Source organism: Gobio gobio (genome assembly GCF_949357685.1).
Source record: "Gobio gobio genome assembly, chromosome: 9".
Lineage (NCBI taxonomy): Eukaryota > Metazoa > Chordata > Actinopteri > Cypriniformes > Gobionidae > Gobio > Gobio gobio.
Window position 1 is genome coordinate 44463330 of NC_137115.1, and position 23090 is coordinate 44486419.

Consider the following 23090-nt stretch of genomic DNA (forward strand, 5'->3'; position numbering starts at 1 on the left):
ATGCACCATGTCACAAAGCTCAAATCATTTCAAATTGGTTTCTTGAACATGACAATGAGTTCAGTGTACTAAAATGGCCCCCACAGTCACCAGATCTCAACCCAATAGAGCATCTTTGGGATGTGGTGGAACGGGAGCATCATGCCCTGGATGTGCATCCCACAAATCTCCATCAACTGCAAGATGCTATCCTATCAATATGGGCCAACATTTCTAAAGAATGCTTTCAGCACCTTGTTGAATCAATGCCACGTAGAATTAAGGCATTGTTCCTAATAGAATTGTTCCTAATAATCCTTTAGGTGAGTGTATATATATACATATGCCATAAAATATGCTCTGGTCGACCTAAGGAATATTATCAGTTTGGATGGAAGCTAATGTCACAAAACACAGCAGAATTCATCAGATTCATTGTGATATTTATGCTGTTGAGGATGATTATGTCATTAAGGAGCTGGCGTTTTGTTTATTAAAGAAATTGATAATATATATTGAAACTATTTTTATATATATTAAAATTCAAGAAAACGTGTTTTTATTAGAACATTTTTATTATTAGCAAGACCTTCAGGATGTGGAGAAACATTATAAAGAGACAGACTTTTTGACCAAGATGTTTTTACCAACATGAATAGCCAGTCTTTCATTTTTAGAAACTAACACGACAACTTCTAAAGCTGACTGGGGACACAGCAAATAGGGCACATCTACTAAATAAAAAAACAATGTGGTTCCTATTTAAAATGTGTAAGTTTATCCAATATATAAGTTCATAGACATATGAAAATGTACAGAGTAGGAATGACCCAGAACAGCATGAGCACAGCTGACAGAGAAACAAATTAAAACATCCTCCTGTTATTCTGACCAACAACTGTAAAGGAACTAGTAAACATTGCATAGTCTTGAAGAAAAGAGAGCAGGGGATCGTGAGGAGGGGGTTGAGGGAGAGACAGAGCAAGAGAGAGAGAGCGAGAGATCTAAAGAGATGGGAATCTGGAGGCGGGAGAAATGTCTGTGTGTCATGGCAGATAGAGAATGGAGGGCTTTGAGATTCTCAGCCATCTGGCACTTTCCTCTAGGCTTTCACAAATCTCTTCTATAATCACAGAGGCTGTGCCGTCCCTCCTCCTCTTTATGTACTACTTTAATCTGTCCATCATGGGGGTCAGGAGCAACACACAACACGTTGCATGGTTTGAAGGGTAAAGATGATCAGCATTCTTGTTCAAAGTAAAATGCGGGGCTAAGGTGGAGGAAACTAGCCACAAATCAACAAAGAAGAGTGATATCTAACTGTAGAGATTGATATAATTATTGTTTGCGAAACATCAGAACAAAGCTGCTTTGTACAAAACACTTCTGTTAATACTAAACTAATGCTTTAGTTAGTTATAATGAGGCCATGATTTAGTAGTCACTTTTTATTATACTGTAGAAAGAGATTTAAGTCTTTTAGGACATCAGGCATACATTTCTATTTTGCTGCAGCAGTTTAATATGACAGCTACTGGGTAAAAACCCTCACTTCAGGCCAGAATTGAACTTACCAAAATTACAAGATTATTAAAAGAGCACTATCATAAATTTCTTTAATCCACTTAATATAATATGTATAATGTAATAACAAACAATTTAGCTTTACAAGACCTTTTTTTCACTCTCTCACTTTGATTTAAAGCGATAGTTTAGCCAAAAAATGTAAATTCTGCCAGCATTTACTCAACCTCATGAGATAGCTTTTGTTTTTTCTGCAGAACACAAAATGTATTTGAAGAACGATGGTAATCAAATAACATTGGAAACCATTCACTTACATTTTTTTTCCAAAATACCCTAACCCTTCTTTTATGTTCCACAGAAGAAAGAAAGTCATACAGGTTTGGAACTATCCCTTTAATATATTTGGGCAACCATATGCTAATATGCATCTATCTATATCATAGTAATTTGTGAGTAACCTATTTTTGTTTCTGGCATCCAAATGGTGGACTGGAGAGAAACAGGAAAAATTTTATTGCCCATTAAATGCCAAGCAAAGGTTATTTGTATAGCTATGTGTCCTAATCTGACTCGGTTTTTAGGGGATGAATAAGACAAGAAACTCTGTTGAAACTTCACATACACTCTCTGTCAGGTTGAGCTTAAATTGTGTACATGGGTCTCCTGGTGGAGTTCAGGCAGGTCTCTGGTATTATTAGCATTAACCTTTACAGGCACGCGCTGGCTGAGTGAGGGGTCCAGGGCACACTGCCAAAAGGGAAAAGGCACTGAAAATGAGCAGAGAGAGAGAGGGGAGGACAAAGACGGTTTGAGGAGAGTGACAAGGGATGACTGAAACAGTAGGAACCAAGGTGAGAAAGAGCCAACAAACTTTTTCCCTATGGGATCCACTCCATAAACCCATCACAGCTGTATAAAAGTTTCAAATATCATGTGGAAAAAGTATAATAATCCATCATTTGCAAATTGTCCAAAGCACTTTAACACTTTTTTGGGTCTTTCTTATTGGCAATTTCTGTTGAAAGGTGAAGTATCAAGTCACTTCCTCTCAATGTCATTGAACTGGACCAAGCTAAGGCCAATGCAAGTGATAAAGTAAGTCTCTATGGGAGCCACAAACTCCAAAAAGAGACAGGGGCAGTTGTGGCCTAATGGTTAGAGAGTCGGACTTGTAACCCAAAGGTTGCGGGTTCAATTGAGGTGCCCTTGAGCAAGGCACCTAACCCCCAATCGCCGCAGTGAATGGCTGACCAATGCTCCAGGTGTGTGTGTCCATGGCTTGCAGTGTGTGTGTTCACTACTCACTGCTCCTAATGTGTGTGCACTAACTTGTTTGGGTTACCAAACCACTTTTTCTTGCCCTTTTACACCACTTCACTTCTCCATTTTAAAAATCTGCAATGGATTACCCTCAGACATATTACACTGACTAGTAGAGGTTAGCCCATGTGTAAGGCTTTTCTGTGAGAGAAAGTGCTTTTTCTGTGTCCCTTCTGTTTGAATGTGAGTGCATGTCCAAAGACTCTCACAAGGGGCCTTTCAATTAGATCAACACAGAGCTGGCTTTGTGGGCCAAGGACTTCCGCAGCTCTCCTAACCCAAATGCGAGTTCAAAAGGCATCAGGCTGATGGAGGGCGAAAGGGGAACGGAGAATAAATGCAGTCTTGTGACAGTCACATCGCACACAATATTAAAAGTAGAAGAGACTCTGAGTCAAATATTTTTCTGGGACAGATTGTATGTCTCCAAGTTAACGATCAGGCAGAATAGCATATGGTATAGAGACTGTGTATTATTTGGTTTTGGTAGAAAATTAGGGCACTAAGGGTTTTTATTCAGGGGGGTAAAGGGAGAGGACAGGGTCCACAGGGGGAGAGAGAATCTGGGCAACCAAGAAGTCCCTACAGACCATCCCACCCCCAATACCATCCACCATCTGTCATACCCTCTCATTCAAGTACTAGCCCTAACCCATAAGTACAACCCTTAGTGCCTAAGGTCAAAAAATAATATGCAACACCAAATGTGTAATTTAAATTAAAGTATTTAAAATAATACTTTTATTTAGCATTCAATTGTTCAAAAGTGACAGTAAAGACATTTCAAGTAAATGCTGTTCTTTTGAACTTTCTATTCCTCAAAGAATCCTGAAAAATGCATCATGGTTTCCACAAAAATATTAAGCAACACAACTGAACCAAAGAGAACCAAATCAGCATATTATAATGATTTCTGAAGGACCATGTTGAAAATGTGATCAGCTTACTTCAGAGGACGTGATACAAACATTATTCTCATGACATCTGTTCAAGCTAAAAAAGGGTAAATGACATTGTGCCGTTTGTCACTTTTCTATTAAAAGTAGCAATTGAATTAATGAGACAGCTGAGTGAAGCAGAACTGACAAGAGTTAGAGACAAAATCAATAACAAACAATTCAGGCAATGAGGAAATCCTGTACATTTAATTACAAGCTGTCTATAAACACTATTCAGCAGGGAATGTCAAAAAAACGAAGGAAAAACAGCGAAGCAAACTTGATCTCTATTGAGAGGAATGAAAGTCGCCATCAAAATAACAAGAAACTGATGTAATATAGAGACATTACTACATACAGCACTGCTCATGAAGTAAAGAGGAGCTGTCATACTCCCACATGCATACTCAATTCTGGGGCAGAATTATATTAGGCTCCCGGCACTGATTTACTCACACACACAGAAACCGGCCTCCCTTTGGGATTCACTTATGGAAAGCCCGTCATGCTTTTGCTGCATATATCCCAAATGCGGCATGACATCTTCTATATGGGTGAGCAGGAGACAGGGTTAGATTCAGCCATATTTAAAGATAAGGATTTGACCTGGATTAAACACTTTATACTCATACATACACTCAAGCACACATAATGTTCCTGTATGTTACATAAATGTGTACCACTTGGGGCATTTTTCCGTACTGTGAACAATGTGAAGCAATGAATCACGACCAACCCTGATTTTCCCTTCCTGTCAAAGTCGAAGCAACATGGCTCAAACATCCGAGTTCAGCCCCACAAGGAGCTCTTACATAAACAGGTCACAGCAGTGGCTCACTGGCATTTACAGAAGAGAAAAGCACCGTAACAAGAGAAAAAATCTTTGGATTTTTTTGAAGAGAAGCAGCTCAGAAGCAGTTGCCACAAATGAGTGAATCATCAAATCACAAGAGGAAGGCAATGCTAGGTACCCCTAGAGTGCTATAGTAACAAGTGCCTGTTAAGCATATATTGAGGTTTTCACACAAACAAAGCCATACATTAACTTCCTCACAGGATGCACTTAGGAAGATTAAACCACATGCCACAACCGCACATAAAAGCAAGACACCTGCTGATTGGCTGCGAAAGCAAATTCCATTATTTACAGTGGAATTTACAGTGTACTCATGAGTACCAGCGCATGGTGCAGCGGTACCGAATTCTCCTTTGCATTTAGAGACAGAGGTCCTCAAATGTAAAGACAAAAGAGTGTGATTTTGTATGTTTTTGAAAGAAGTCTCCTAGGCTATGTTCACACTGTTAGTGCTCAATTACGATTTTTTTGTTTTGTTGTATAGGTGTTCACATTGTTGTTTTAAATGTGACCAATATCAGATTTCAGTGTGAACAGATCATGGTCCTCCTTAACTGACCCACGTGCTCAAAAGAACACCAAAAAGACATCACACGGCACGCTATCATATGGAAGTAAACACAGAGAACATTAAATTACGTGTTTATTTATAGTGTGATCTGCCACGGAAGCCAGCAAATCTATGCGCAGGCAATATAAAAAAACAGACGAGGATGCGGAAAAAAAGAGCGCTTTAAACATTTATGATAGGAGCCCTCATGTTTTGCTTGTATATAGAGCTGTCAGTGTAATACTTATAAGTTCTGACACATCACTGTCCTTCACTGACAACCTTTCGAAACTGTCTTCATAACACATTTACCTGCAGTCTGAATATATCAAGGAACCCAATTTCTCCACAACAGATATCCCCCCACATATGATGAGTATTTATAACAACGTCATTATATAAGACAGCCATACATCCTTTAATTATTTAACAGTTGAATGCATGAGGGTTTGGTGGGGGGTTGGTTGGGGGATGGTGGGGTTTGTTTCTCACAGAGTCATTGAAACAGAACTTGAGAGGGTTTCAGTGTATTTCCTCCTCTAGATCGACAGGCACTGCTGGAACGCTAAAACTGGTCATGTCTCTAATGATGTTTGTGGGCTATTTTAATGACACTCTCGAATGAACTACATTTCTGTACAGTGCTCCGCAGACCAACCTAAGAAAAGCCAATAAACATGTAAAACCCATAGCCTGCGCACAACCTTACAGATTCAGATATGCAAGTTTCCTCAAGCAAAAAAAATATGCATTCTTGTTTGTAATAAGTATGTATTCATATAACCATTCGGTGGATAACCTCATATAAAAACATGACCATATCTATGCTATTTTCAGTTTATACGAAGCAAGAATTCTCAAGAGTCAGACCATGTATGCGTCACAATAAAGAGCGTCTTCTATCTGTACTGCAATGTAGGCAGCACCATTTTGAGTGACACTATTTGTTTTTCTCAAGCAGCTAAAATAAGCTCAAAATGGATGACTAATTCTTCATAAATATGTCAGCTTATTTCAAACAGCCAATGAAAATAGGATTGCACCATACAGTATACTGCAAATATGACTTGTTTTTATACTAGGACAGATTCTTGCTCCAGTCCAACAAATTAATAACTGACTTTAATGTAATATTCAGTAAAAAAATATATATATTCATCGCTTTTAAGCAATTGAGTTCATCATACATTATATATGTCTTCTCTGCCTTCAGGGTAGCTTAGTAGTACAAACGTGTTTATTTTAAGGATGTACTTAGTGTAGTCTGAGAGGAAGTGCTAGTCTGTGCCACAATTTTGGCTTGATAGTAAATTCTCTGACACAAACAGTACAGAAATTCAAGAATGAAGAGAAAGTCTTGTGAAAACCAATGAAATTGTCAGGGCGGGCTTTATACGATGATGGACAGATGATACACAGTAAAGTACGCATTCACGTCACCAAAGAGCGTTTGGGTTGAATTTGTTCTAATCCTAAACGGAGAACTTGTTCATATATGCATCCACCTTTACTAATTCTCTCAAAAATGATGAGCGTGTTGGTAAGTACTCCGTATACCCTTAAATTATTTTACAACACCGGCAAAGATCGTTTACACTCATCTTCTTCTTCTACTTCTTCCAGCGCGTGTGCAGTTGAGTTCTGTTGACAACTATGCGTCGCTCCATCGCTCTAATTGGTTGTAGGTCTACACAATTGAGGTCTTTCCTGGATCGGTTGAAACACACCCCATAATCACAGCCCAATGGAGGAGTATCAGACTCATATTCTGACTAGAATTGAGTATGATGACGCCAGGCTATGGCATAAGGATAAGAAGTCAAAATTATTTAGAAACCATGTTTTTACTTCATAATAGAGATGTCTGGCCATCTTCATGAGAAGATGACTAAGGTTCCCAGCAAACGGACATTTGGACGTTTAATGACAGTTGAAAAGACATCCCTCTGACACGTCCCGTCATGGTTGAAAAATAGTTCCAAAATGAAAGTTGAACTGACGTATCTGAATGCATTTCTAGGAAATGTTCCGTGTTACATATTTTTTTACTGATTTATGCCGTCCTACCGTGACTATTTTTGGCCAAGGACACGACGTTGCAGTTGGACCAATGTTTGCTGGGTTGTCATAAAACCTCGGCTCTGACAACAACAGAGAGTTTGATGAAATAGAAGTTACTGGCAGCAGACCAGTAACTGGCACATGAAGTGACTAAACTGCCATTCAGCTCTCAGTGAGAAACAGCACGGCCTCATCCACACTGACATTTTAAACGATGAGTATTCAGCTCCTGCCTCATTTCAGTTTGGCTATAAAGTTTTGAGGACGGAAAAACAAAGGTGGTGTGGCTGAGTGGTTAGAAAAAATCGGGGATGGTAACTCAGAGGTTGTAAAATCTCAGACAGGATAATTAGGGGCCCTCAGGCAACAGTGCAAGATGCAACACAATGGCCAAAGATGGAATGGGATGCTTTTAAAGGCAGTCCGTTTTAAGGGTAAGCAAGGACACTTACCTTTCTGCTCTCCAAGGACTACTGACAGCAATTTGTATGCTAGCAGGATCTTGTCTCAGTCTAATTTCAGAACAGCGTCATATCTCCTCAGACAGTGGGAAGGACAAAACTGCCCCAGAAGGGCTACACATCGACAAAGGCCTGCTTGTGCAGGATACCCCTGAAGTCTGTCACAATGTCTCTCACCCAAAATAGACTCCAATATAGAATAACAAAAAGATACTGTAATGACCACTTATATCTACTTATTTGAACTAGGCTGATTGTACCTTCTTAAGTCATTCACTTTACAAATAACACTAATATGCTACTCACACATACCAGTTTGGGGTCCATAGGATTTTTTAAATGTTTTTAAAAGAAGTCTCTTGCACTCTAAACATTTCTGGATTGTTTCAACCCATTTTTGGGTTTGTCCATATTTGGGTTGAAACAACTCAACAGTTGTGATTCTTATTTTTTTTTTGGATTCTTTGATAAATAGAAAGTTCAGGAAAAACAGCATTTATTTAAAATATAAACATTTTTGTAACAATGTCTTAGCTGTCACGTTTGATTAATTGCACCCTTGCTGGATAAAAGTATATATTTTTTATTTTTTTTTATTACTTACCCCAAACTTTTAAACGGTAGTTTAACTATAGATTATTTAATTTTCTGCAAACAAAATATTTAGCAAACAAGACTGTGAGAGATGGTACACATTTTGTTTTGTATGTGGTACTGTCAGCAGTCAAAATAATTGGTGGTGGTGAAAATTAGACATAGCAGGACATTTTTTGGTACAGAACAAAATGACATATTCAACAGAATGTATTCTCATGTCTCACAGTTTTCATTTGTGTCAAATTAAAAATGCTCTCTACTCCAAGTAAATCTGTTTATCTTCCATCACAAACAAAATTTGTATTAATTTCCCCTCCAGACTGAGGGCATTTCTGTACCATCTGATAAACTATTTAATTAAAATAAACTTTTGCAACATTATCCAGTCCGATACCCTAATCTAGTAAACCGGGCGCATTATAGTGCATCAGGACAATTCCAGTCTATTAGGACACAATGTGATAGATTAATAATAGATAAAAAATTATTTTGGGGCATCTGTGTGCTGTTAGGCTGTGAGGGTTAAGACAACATTTCCACATCATAACCCTAATCTCTCTCAAAGAGAGTCTGCTGGAGCGGCGGCTATCACATCAACAGGGCTGGTCTTCATCTGGCCTTCAGCCAGAAATAACAGCGAGTTAACATGTGCCCATGACCTGAGCGCTCACTCAAACAGCTAATCACCCAAACGGGATGCTCCCTGCCACCGTGCCATCACATTTAAAAACATTGCGTTCAAAATGACAGTCAAGTATGCGCTGGCCTCCTTTAGCCTCGGCTAAACCAAATTCAAAATCAATTCTGACATTTCCAAATCCTCAAATGATTCATTTTTCTGAACTTTCTTTATTTTTGCCTGTTGGACACCAAGACCTCTCTACTGATTCCCACCTACTATATTTGATGACTCAGTTGACTTTATGAAATGGTGGTCACCCCCTTCTTTCACTTCTGCACACAACTGCACTAAAAAGCTTGAAGGATACTGGTTCAGCGCTCTTTTCTGGTAAATCCTGCTTAAATTGTTCAGGCAAAAAGAAAGCCATTAGGGTAAAAGCAAACAAAATGGCTGACTCAGATGCTTACGGTGCTTGATTTATTCTGCTTATGTAGAATTTCCAGTACTTTGCAATGACTCTGTATCTTTTGTGTTTACAAATGATTGAGAGTGCACTTCTAAATAAACAGGAGGGTGCTTGAAAATACCTCAGATGGGGGTCTATAAATTCAATTGATTTTCAACTGTTTGGATACTGTACTCATATTCTCATAACATGCGCTTCTGTCCATCCATCCATCCATCCATCCATCCAGCCACCCACACACAAAAACACTCGACTGACTGTCCTCTGCCTCGCCGAATGGCAGCCCGAGGATCAGCTAAGCTGCTGTTACAGACACGTGCATGTGGAATTATGGTTCTGCTTCTTGCATTTGACAGATAGAATGTAAAATGTGATGGCAAGAGAGAGAGAGAGACTCAAATACTCAGACAGAACACAAACAGCTCCAAGCTGTTCTCTTTGATTTTCATGCTACATTCAGATACCAATATTTAGAGATCCAAAAGAGTCCAAAATTATCTGCAAATGGTAATATAATATAATATTATATAAAAGGTGATTTTAAAGTATAAAATTATCATTAAAATTAAATTAAGAATATACAAAATACATCCTTGCACCATTTGTACTTGAGCTCTGAATATTAATAATTATTCACACAAATATTCAGATCCAAAATGACCAGCTATTGGTGATATAAAAATGTATAAATATATAAATAAAAATAAAAAAACATTATAAAATAATATTTAAAACATTTAAATACAAAATATTATTTCATTTAATTTAAGCCATGTATGTTGCAGTTCCCTGTAAAGTTACCGGGCAGTGGTGATTGAGGGATTGGCGAGTGTTAATTTTGGCCCCTGTACACAGACAACAGTGTGTCTGTGTGCTATTTTTATCCGTGTCGCACAGGGAAATAACCCTTACCCATCTACCACAAAAAGAATGTATCAAAATGTACGTCGCTCCCTGTAATAGCCACTTGAATGTGAACTGGGGCAGTGGCTTCAGTAAATATGCATTCACATCACATCAGAGGCTAAACATGTTCACTGTCATAAACAATCACTCATATGCATGCAGAGGATGGCACTAAAAGCTATCTCTGAACCTGTATCCAGTTTCGTTTAGCGATGATGAGCTGACACTAGCTCACGTGGCAGTGCTAGAGAGTGTGTTCAGAACGGCTTCTTCTAACCATACCGCTATGGTTCACAGGCAGAAAAGCAGCCAATCACGTTAATAGTGCTAAAGCAACCAGATAGCCTATACAACTCCAATCCACTTTGTCTATTATTCCAGGTCATATTGTAAGTTTTAGAGAAACAAAACCTGGTTACACAAAGAAAGTAAGCTAAAAAGAAAAGGGAGAGTAGTGAACTTCTTGGCTCTAAAGGTACAGGCTCTGTTCCAGAACCTAAAGATCTCTCTATGTAGGCAGCATTTTAAGGCATTGAGGCATGCTACCAATGTAAAGACTGTCCCCTAAGACTTCTTTGGGTGAAATTCTAATGCAGCATCACATGTATCCTTTGCTGAGAAGGCAGTCCCATTATTCATGGCTACAAGCTTAGTGAAAAAGCCACCAGGATAGCAGAAGCAGCAAGATAATTTTTATGAATATTTAGAATATTTAATATAAAGAATATTTATGTGCCACGCATTTTATGCTGCTTAGCAACATGCTAACACCAAACTTTCTTGATATTGTTTGTGAATCAGTCAAATATCATGTGTATTTCACATGAGAAACACTGTTTATGACACACATGGATTTGCTGCCTATATGTAGAGCCTTCCAAATCAGTCCCCGATGAGATTTTATTTCAAGAAGGCATTAAAGGAATAGCTCAAACAAAAGTAAAAATGATCCCATAATTTACTCACCCTCAAGCCATTCTAGGTGTAAATGACTTTCTTCTTTCATCCAAACTTAATCGGAGTTATATTAAAAAATATCCTGGCTCTTCCAAGCTTTATAATGGGAGTCAGTAGAGCCTGAGTTTTTGAAGCTCGAAAAAGCACATCCATCATAAAAGTAATCCATACGGCACCAGGGGGTTAATAAAGGCCTCCTGAAGGGAAGCAATGCATTTTAGTAAGAAAAATATCCATTATATAACTTTATAAACTATGATCACTGTCTTCTTGTAACGGCTGTATGCAAGTCGAGCTCCAGCAAAAGAGTGACCTCTGACCTATGCATGATGTAGGCATAGCGTAAGCTTAGGAGAGAGTAGACACCTCTCTCGATTCAAACATATACGGCTGGGCAACATACTCACGCTCCTCCAAATTCTTGTTTTAGACTTTGAATTCATGACCGGTGTTTTGTTTTGCTCTATCCTCTGCGCTTCCGCTTTTGTAAATGCGTCAGGCTCTAATCACTGCTATTATAAAGCTTGGAAGAGCCAAGATATGTTTTTATATAACTTTGATTGTGTTTGGCTGAAAGAAGAAAGTCATATAAACCTAGGATGGCTTGAGGGTGAGTAAATTATGGGATAATTTTCCTTTTTGGGTGAACTATCACTTTAAGGCAGTCACATTAGTCAAATATATGCAAAATTTGAAGGTAGAAAAGGTTTTCTGTTGGTCAACACAGCAAATCCTAGTTAACAAACTTGATTCCGTCGCAAAATGTGCATGTTGAAATCTTTCACCCTCATGTGAAGTTCCCAATCTGTGGATTTCTATTGAAATGATTGGATTTTGGCTGTGAAATTTCACAGAACAATGGTAAATGTGACTGCACCTTTAACCTACAGTAACCTCAAGAGTTTTTGGAACAGAGACATACTGTTTCTTGCTACAATGAAGAACTTACTAACCATCCAACAACATTTAACCATCCGACAAATGAGGCTAAGTGTACATCCTGATTAGTACCCTAATGGTTGTAGGCTCAAATCACTACCTTAACCACTACCAGCTTCATCAGTTACTGGGAAGTGAAGAGTTTGGTTATGACTAAACCAGCGCTAACCCACGTTAACCAGCAAGGACATTCATGATAGTTTTAGCCTGTTTTTTAAAATAACATAATGACAAACTTATGTGGAGAAGATTAACTAATTAACTACATTGTGACAGAAAAGTTTCTCTGTTGTCCTGCCATTGTACACAGACCTGATCCATCCATTATTACACTCAACAATTTTGGCTTTATGAGTGGAAATATGCTTATTTCCACCTGTAAGCCATTACAACTTGAGATGTAATGGCTTGCGAGTATTCTACACCCAGATGTCCATATGGGACTAGTCACGGCTTCAAAATGATCTGTCTGCACCAAAGGCCATCCATTTTTCCTGGGATGAACTTGCAATGTTATTTGACATAGGCCCAAAAACTGAGGTGTAGTGATGTGACTGGAAATAATGGGCTGGCTCTGAATGTCCGAGGGTTTGTAGGCATGTGACTTCACAGTTAATCTGCTTATGTCCCCCTCCATTGTTTCTGATGAAAAATGATACATTGCACAAAGCTTATTCAGCTCGCTAATTAATCGAACAGCTGACAGCTTCTTAATAATGCATAGGATTGCTGCTTTCATCTCCCATGCATCAACTGCAGTATTTACAGTATGGCCTAGAAAATAAACAAAATGTCATAATTTGGCTTTTTTTTTAAATTGGTATGTCTAAAAGTCAGCATGGTGGTTGGCCCTATCACCATCTCCCTAAGGAAACAAACAAGACCATTGTGCTTGAGATGGTTGCTGTGGAAAGAGAACGAGGGAAGAGGGTGGGAGAGAAAGAGATAGAATATCCGCAGGGGGGGAAACCAGCTGGGAAATACTTGCAGCCAAGGGAACAGAATTACAAAGAGAGCAGCCACTAAAATGCATGGAAACCACCCCAAAGTGAAGCGGAAGAGGGGAATGACACAAGCGAACATCACAGACCTGCATAAACTAAGCAAAACAGAGACAGGAAGGGAGATTGAGATGGAAACTGGAGACAGAAAATGTGCCCATCATTGCCAATACACTGGCCTAGAAACTCACACAGATGCACAGAACTAGAACGCCAGAAAATATAGTGACATTCCTGACCTCAATTTTGAAAGTATATCCTTTTTTAATCTCAATCAGATGTACTTGTGAACGTCTGACCTTAATGCTAAGATAAATAGAGACAAATGCTGGACCATGACCTTACAATCCCCTTGACTCAGCTTCTCTGCCAAGCCCTAAACACTTTCTATATCCATAAGACATTTTTTTACATAGCGTGTCTGGATTGATAAAAACACATAGCACCTGTAAGTACACTATATACCGATAAAGATTATGGTATTAGTAAGATTTTTTAAATGTTTTTGAAAAAAGTCTCTAATGCTCACCAATGCTACATTTATGTAATCAAAAATACAGTAAAATCAGTAATATTGTGAAATACATTGCAATTTAAAGTTTACTATTTTACTATATTTTATTAATCTAAATCATTACTCCAGTCTTCAGTGTCACATGATCTTTCAGAAATCATTCTTATATTCGGATTTGGTGTTTCATTTCTTATTGCTGTTCACTTTAATGTTTTTAAACACTATTTGTCAACTCTTCAATATTTAGGTATAGAACAAGTAAGAGTACCCTGAAGGGGTGCTGACATTAATAAAACACTACTACAGAGGGAAGTATATATATATATATATACACTTAATACTCTTTCTCCAAAATGTTTGAATATGGAGTTTGATTTAAATCTTTTTTGTGAACATTTTGTATCTTTTTCCTTTTATATATAATATTGTTTTTTGTGTTGTTGTTGTGTATTTTTATGTTTTGATATTTACTATATATATTTGCTTAATTTGTCAGTATGTACAATTTTTTCATATTTCATCATATTTAATTCTGTTCATATAATATTGGCTATTTGGGTTTGTAATACATTTTTCTGTTGATTTATGCTTTATTGTAAAAAAAAAACATTTATTTTGACACTGGTGCATTGGATGATTGGGTAATTAGTTCACTAATGAGGTCAGGTGTGATGGTTCACACTGATATAAATTGTAAGAAAATTACCTTTTGTGCTTGTTGTTTGCCTGACTAAGACCCTTTGGGTCTAAACGTTGTTTTTCTTTCAAATAAATCTTTGGGAGTGTGCAGATTCTTGTTTACTTTGAGTTGAATGCTTCATTTAGTCGAGCACCTGCAAAAAGTTTTTTGGATGTGCGCACAATTCCTCTTTGAATTTCGTATTGTTATCAAAATTGTAAACGGTTGTGCTGCTTAATATTTTTGTGGAAACTGCGATTTTTTTTTTGTTGTCAGGATCCTTTGATGAATAGAAAGAATTTATTTGAAAAAATATCCTGAAAAATCTTTTGTAACACTTTAAATGTCTTTCCTGTCTATTTTGATCAATTTAATGCATCCTTGCTGAATAAATATATATATTTTTTAATCTTACTGCCCAGTATAGGTGAGATCACAGCTAAAACGATGATGAATATAAAAAAAGATGTCAGTGCTGAAGGGAACCATATTTTAGAAGCCATATTGATCTATGGTGGCTACAGCCCAAAATAAAAACATCCAGTTAAGCAGAAACAAACTAAAGGACATCAGATCCATAAAATCCCATTAAAAAAACATCTAGACAGAGTAAATGGACTACATTTGCAAGCCTAAGCGATAAATATATGGTTTATTGATTTTTTATTGAAGTCATCAGCAACTTTGTTTCTAATATTTATGGGCTTTTAGCCTTTAAAACTCATAGGAAAACATATTGAGAGACAAGGATTTGGATAATAAGGCATGGGCCCTGCATTCCCATGTACGCAACTGCTCTGATATACCATGAGCACATGCAGCACCCACTGTGACAGCCTTCAATATTATGAGAATGTTGTTACTTGATACAGTTATTCTCTACAAAAGTAGGAAAGTAGCGGTGCAGAGATTTCATACTCACCCTAAGAGCTTCAATGACCAGGTCTCTGGCCTCAAGTTCTCCCTCCATGATGCTCAGAAGGGTCAGGAGCTCTGGTTTGCTCAGGTTGTCGATGTTCAGTTCGCATTTCTGAAAGAGACAGAGCAAGAAGACGAGTCTTGTTACAGGAAAATGACACTGCATCTCTCAGATGGTCTATTAGATCCTTGGCAGAGAAGGTGTTGAGTGGGCACCGATCTCACTGCCCACAGTATTAAGTTTTTTTACTGAAATATTAACCAACTACTTTTCAAACCAGTCAAGTCTGAGCTCCCTTAGGCAGTAATTAGGGATACAACAATCTGGACAATTTTGGCCGACACCAGTAAAATAAATTAATAAAAAGTTGTTTTATTAAAATATGTATTTGTCACTAAACCTGTGGAATTATTTACATGGTTTACACAAACAAGAGTATTGTTGTTCAACACGCTTGTGTGATATTTCTTTAATAAACTGTTGGGTTTTATTATATTGTTTATTGTTTTTTTGCTGATGGTTTTAATTTGGCAATAATCAGTAGATAAAACTAGAGGAGAAAAAATTATACATCTTCATCTCTAACAAGTACTGCATTTAACAAGACCTACTTTTCCTTATCGCCTTAATATAAAAAAAGTCTAATGAGCTATTAATAAAACAATCCATGAATTATACAGCTTTACAAAACCATCATTTACATTATAATGCCCTAAAGACATATAGTATTTGGTTTTAGTTCTACATTTTTATTTTGTTTTACCATAACATACAGAATAATTAAACAGCAGCGATACAATCTTTTGACAATATTTTAGACTACAATATAATTAAATTAGGGATATGCAATAAAATAGCCAGAAAATGGGATAACATCACAAAGCAAAATAAAGACAAAGAAAATGGCTTCAGTGAGGTTTGATATATGAGCTTTTGACAATAAAACAAAACAAAAAGTATCACTTTTTCCTGTGACTATATAATTTCATTCAATTTTTCAAAACATTTTTAGGGCCAGTAACTAGGACTAATCTAGCTCTAGTGACCTTTCCACAAATTATGTGTTTCATTAGAAGGTCTACCTTGCTAAAGACCAACTTCTAATGTTCCATTCCATCGTATGTAAGGACTTTAATGACTTTAGTTGGGAAGGACTAACTAGCACATGTGACTGATCTCTGTGTAATGAAAAATAAGAGTAGTGAATGGTTAATCCAAATGTGTCCATCCTTTCCGTTGTGATCCTAACTGCAACACTGATCTTTGCATAGATTTTAGATCCACTTCTGAAACTGAAGGTTTCTTGCACCTTAAAGGGATAGTTCACCCAAAAATGAAAATTAGCCCATTACTCACCCTCAAGCCATCCTAGGTGTTTATGACGTTCATCTTTCTGACGAATACAATCGGAGTTATATTTCAAATGTCCTGGCTCTTATAAGCATTATAACCACTTATAAGCGTTTTTGTACGAAAAATATCCGTATTTAACACGTTATAATGTAAAATATCTAGCCTTCTGTATTCAACTTACAAAAAAAGCGTAACTGGCGTGACCATCTGGTATGATGTCAAACGTAGCATAAGCGTTTTGAACTGCGAGAGGCATTACACTTTCTTCATGAGTTGAATCGCTTCAGAAGGCCTTTATTAACCCCAGAGCCGTATGGATTACTTTTATAATGAATGGATGCACTTTTGTGGGCTTCAAATTTTGGGCTGCCATTCACTGCCATTATAAAGCTTGGATTAGCCTGCGCATTTTTTAATATAACTCCGATTGTATTCGTCTGAAAGAAGAATGTGTCATAAACACCTAGGATGGCTTAAGGGGGAGTAAATTATGGGATCATTTTTGGGTGAACTATCCCTTTAAACTAAAGATGTTAGTCACTATGATCTTTGTTTTCCATTGTTTGTTCTTGAAGAAATTAATAAGAAATCGGATGAGACTTGCAACCCCAGCCAGTCATGAGAATCCACAGATAAAGCAATAATGAGTGTGCTGAGGTCGAAGAAACAAAAGTCAATACTGGTCAGTGGGAGATGCTCTTGAGCACACAATCCCTGCTTGAATGCAATGTAGAGCTATTCTTTTTCTCAAGCAATATCGGCTATGAATGGGGTCAGTCAGACCACTTTAGTAAACTTGATAAACAAAACTCCCCCCAAATAAACTATTCATGAGCTTTACATACCTTTGTAAGGGTATGTAGCCCTTGAGAAAGGTGTCAGGGTAGATGCACAAGACAGAGATTTATTACTTAACGCCAGTGGCCAATGGGCAGCGCTGAAGTCTGCGCACCTGTTCAACCCAACTCTAAATGTAAAGGGGCCTCGAGCAGTTCAAGCAGCTCAGATCGGTTGGGTGACACAGTACTCTGAACTATGCCAGCTGAGTCACTAAAATTCAGACCGATTTAGAAACATCTCCAGTGAACACCCCCCACCCCACCCTCCAAACTGCCTCCGCTTCATTACATCAGTCTTTTCACTACATTTTTGTGCATTGCTAAAACAATAAACTGGCTGGGTGGGTATTGCACTCTAAAGTGGTGATTTTTTTTTTCCAGTCATGCAAATTAATTTAAAAAGATGGATGGTAAGATGATGACAAATCTTACTGCTGAAACTAAAGACCACCCTTTACCGTAAGACACTGCATGCAGATCAATACATTTGAGAGCAAGTAGAACCTCTGAGGCAACTGTACTGGAGGGCTCTATAGCATCTCTCCTGGGGGTAATATTGATTCGATTTTTAAGGTGGTAAGTGGGGTTGGTCTATATATGTTGATAACTTGTCATCAGAATGTGTGAAACTTAATCGAGCATTCTAATCACAATACACACATATATACACATATATACACACACATACATATATATATATATATATATATATATATATATATATATATATATATATATATATATATATATATATATATATATATATATATACACACACACACACACACACACACATCTAATAAGGGCTCAATAAAATAGATTATCAGTATAATACATCATATACATTTTAATACATAAAATAATGAATTGTATAATAAATTGTGTCTCATTGATTTTTCAAAATGTATTAGAAAATGTATTACTTTATGTATTACACTTTAGGCATTGTACAGATAGTGTGTGTGTAAATTACATGCATGCATATATTTGATTAGGTAAAGAATACAATATATATTATTAATGACACTAAATATTACATTGTGCAAATAACCATACTAAAAAAGCAGTTGATGATAATACATCGATTTCAATTATCATGGTATTTCGAAACGTGACAAAACAGATAGAACCTATTATAAATGCAACAAAATATTCAATAATTGTAAGGTAACCATCTTCTAGGCTTACCATGGTAATATCAAATCGCGCGCAGCTGCACATTAAAGATACAATAAGAAAAAATCGTACTTTAAACCCTATTGTGCTCTGCCCCAAACAAAGGATATAATAGGATATCTAAATGTCAAATCATAACAAAGTATCCCGCAAAAAAATAGATTTCAATCTCCTCCACATACAGACGGACCACCGTAACACATCCAGTGATAGTTTTGATTCACAGCACTGGACGATTCCTATTCTATTAACATAATTAACATTCGTGATAATGTTCATTGCGGCAGACAGATGTCATTTTAAGCGTAAATGTTTCTCACCGCCTCGACGCTTCCATGGCCAGTGGTTACCAGTGTTTGTAGCGGAGGTGGCTGCTCCCCTTTCGCTCCGTCCGACGCCATCTTCTCACTGTAGAGGACTGTTCAAGCTTAAGCACCACACACCACATCAAATAACGCATTCGGCACTGATTTAACTATTACACTGCTGCAAAAGAATCGCAGAGAGCCAATAATTCATTTTCTAGCCGTAAATGCGTTGAGTAGGGCTGTGGATGTACGGTGAGGGCTAGATTTTGACGGGGCGCAGGTTGCGCAGCTCAGTCCAGATGTAAACCTGAAAAGAGGTGTGAACCTACAGCTTTTGAGGGAGTGACATGAACGCGATCCTATTTTTGCACTGCTTGGGTTAACCTCTCTGTCGCCAGTTGATTTTGCATTTGAAGATGTAGTAAAAAGATTAGAGTGATGAATGGAACTTAACATTATTGAGATGCCTTTGAGTCATGGACATGCAAGATGTCGTTCAAAATGTAGGCTCAATAAATGGCATGTTTGGATCCCCCTAGAACTGACACATTTCAAGGGAGAAATTATTATCTGTACAGCTAAAACGTTAAAAAGGAAACTGATGGTTAATCCCAAAATAGTTCAAACGTTATTAGCCTACATTAGTGTTTGTGTGGAGCATGTTCATTACATAACTTTATGAATGCTGCCCACACAAGTGATGAGAGAACTCAAAATGACACAGGGAATGATGATGATGAAATGAAGAAAGCAGACATTATTTGGAGGCAGTGGGTCAAAACATCTGTCAGCAATGGTCATTTCAAGATGAGAAAGTCATGACAGGACAGAAAGTCCAAATTGAGGCAAGATATAAAGAATAAAGTTAGTGCAATGATGCCCTGCTTTATAACTTTAAAAGGTAAACATTACATTGTATCATTATTAGTGGAGACCAGGGAGTGTTGTAACACGGGGTTAGATGTAACACTGTAAGTTTGAAAGGTCAGAAAAGAGCTGTGGTAACGTCATCATCAATAACATAAACTCCCATCTTCTTTTTGAGCTCACAGGAGAAATTGCATGTGACTGTGAGCAAATTTATAGATTTTATGACAAAAAAAATATATTTTCAGGTAAGAATGTTAACATTTTCATCAGGATTATTTTTTGCCTATACCGATCATTGAATTGTGGGTACAATTATTTAACTTACATGACCTGAAGCTGTTTCTCTGGTTTAATTTGGTGCTATGTATTTATGAATAACTTCAAACCCACGTGCTAAAACAGTTTGCTTCATTGGTTGTTAGGTGTAAGGATAGTTGTAACCGTTTATTAAAAATGTTACAACCAACCCCTATGATGATTCCAATTAGTTATCAATCACATCCTCTGTTGAGGCAAAGTCAAGCGAGTGTTTTTGTTGCGTATTGAGGGATTTATTCAGTAAGTTTCCATAGTTTATGTGCATGTCTTCTTACCAGCTAAAAATATCTGCCTCAATTGAACGCACAAGTTTTTTGTGCACATTAGAATTCATTTTTATGCAATATCTCAAAATGTTTAAAATGTTGTCAGTTTAAATTGTTCACGTTGTTCAAAACAGTTTTTCTTTGATCTTCAATTATGTTTATGCAAAAATTTGATAGTGTGGGAGTTATTTCAGCAAATTACCTCTCAGTGTTACAACTACCCCCAGCTTACAACTCACCCCAGTAGTGGGGTAGATTGTAATAACTGAACTCTTTGTATTTGACATTAACTCAACATTAACATAATCTGTGATTGCATAGTACACGTCCAAGTGATATTCATATCATTCTTGGGTTCTATGTTTTATGGGTACTTTCCATAAACATAATGATTTATACTAAACTGTATATATTATATCTCCTAAGCCTAACACTACCCCTAAACCAGGGCCTAAAATACATTTCTTTCTGGACGAAGGACCATCACCTTCAACTCAACCTTGCCAAGACAGAACTGCGTGTGGTTTCGGCCAACCCAACACTTCATCACAACTTCTCCATTCAGCAAGATTCATCAACCATAATTCCTTCCAGGACATCCAGGAACATTGGTATTGATGATCAGCTAAACTTCACAGACCACATTGCTAGAACGGCCCATTTGCCTATACATTAGGAGGATCCAGCCCTTCCTATTGGAGCATGCTACACAACTCCTTGTCCAAGCTTCTATCCATGCTTGACTTCTATAATGATCTCTTTGCAGGCCTTCCGGCATGTACTGTCAAACCTCTGCCACTGATCCAGAATGCGGCAGCGAGAGTGCTCTTTAACGAACCGAAGAGAGCTCGTCACACCTCTCTTCATCAATTTGCACTGGCTGCCAATAGCCGCTCGCATCAAATTCAAGGCACTGATGTTTGCCTACAGAACAACCACTGGCTCTGCACCCCTATATGTCAAAACTCACTTCTTCAGACTTATGTGCCCTCCAGAAGCTTGTGGTCTGCAAGTGAATGGCGCCTTGTGGTGCCATCCCAAAGAGACACAAAATCACTTCCTATTCCCTGTTGGTGGAATAACCTGCCTAACTTTTTATAATAAACGTATACTTTATATAAGAAAACGTCACACACGCACACACATTTTCAAAAACATCATTCTATGACTCATAGGGACCAAAAGACAAGTATTTCGGATTATGATGATTATTCTGAAAGGAGAAGAACTAATTGGAATGTAATTCATGTAGTTCATAGTTCTCTCAGTGAAAACCAGTAGGTCATTTAATCTTTTCGGTGATTTTCTTTTTTTTTAATGTATATATGGCTAGGGCTAAATGGTTCTGACATTACTCCATTATACATAGCACCCACTTTTCCCTCTTTCTCTGTACTAAATTACACTAAATTGGTGGAAAATTGCATATTACTTTGCACGTAACACTTTATGCCAATGCAACAGATTTGATCTTTAATGTTATACAGGCTTTCATTATAATACAGATTGCTCACTGCCCTTAAAAGCTTAAAAAATTAAGTGGTATCAAACCCTCAAGACTACTGAATGCTACTCACAGAAAGTAATTTGATTCCTTCCCAGCCTGGTGTTATTGCTTTCTAAGTATGAAAACCTGTCTATAATGCACTGCATTTTGTCAGCTACTCACAACATAATGTGAGCTTATAATCATTATGTGAGTATGTTTATCTAAATAGATAACCATTTACAATACACTCTGTAATGACTGAGGTCTAAGTTTATTGTGGGGAAACAATCCCATTAAAAATTAATGTAATAATTTATTTAACCAGTAATTAAATCTGCAAAAGAAAATCTGCTGCAGACATACACATTACATCTGCATTTCCCCTTTATTCTCATCATAGTAATAAATGGGTAACAATGGTCAGGATGCATTGTCCCTCACAGGTTGGGGCGCCCCCTCGGTAGACAACTTTCTATAAAAATAGTGACTACAAGTTATTGACTAAAGTGCTATAAATGCCCTAGTTTTTTTAGCACACACCTTATAGGTGCAACATAGACACATCATCCGTGATGTAACCTGGGGTCATCGGGTGTTCCGGGTCTTTCAACAGCATACAACCTTGCCCAGGTGACCTAGCCAGGGATGATGAGTCCCTGAGTTGTGTCTAGCTTGTGTGATCCACGGATCACCCCTGTTGATCCACAGCCATCTATAGATGCCTTTCTCAGCTGCATCTGTGGTATTAAAATATAAACAAATATATATAATCTTGAATTAGAATAACATTGATTGGGCAGTGGGGAGTCACTGAGCTATTGCCACAATTCCCATTTCCATTGTAAAAAAAAAAAAAAAACTTTTTTTATTCTCACTTTAGGATTATAGCTTTTGTAATTAAGCATTTTAAGCAGTTTGTTTAATTCATTTAAAATCACATTGACCTATGGATTCTACCTTTGTCATCATTTAAACGGAAACTAAATTATCCTCATTTAAATTAATACTTTATCTTACATGCACTTGCATTGAGTAAGCTGGTAACAAAGGTAAGAATTTTACAGCAAAAAACAAAAAAAGGACAAAGAATGCTTTATTTTGTGGCAAAGTTCAAATAAAATATACTGAAATCATAAGCACATCATGGGTCGATACTTGAGAGTCACATGACGCACCCAT

At 37.3% G+C, this 23090-nt stretch overlaps 1 protein-coding gene across 1 annotated transcript in view; it reads right to left on the reverse strand.

The window, feature by feature from the left end:
- The window catches only part of cttnbp2 (cortactin binding protein 2), a 50309-nt gene extending 31019 nt beyond the window's left edge, over window positions 1-19290 (reverse strand). The window contains exons 1-2 of the mRNA XM_079825858.1: window positions 18981-19290; window positions 15296-15403 (exon numbers count right to left, since the gene is read on the reverse strand). Coding sequence (XP_079681984.1) covers window positions 15296-15403; window positions 18981-19061 — 189 coding nt within the window. The 5' untranslated portion in view covers window positions 19062-19290. The remainder of the gene's footprint in view (window positions 1-15295; window positions 15404-18980) is intronic.
- Window positions 19291-23090: the final 3800 nt, after the last annotated feature.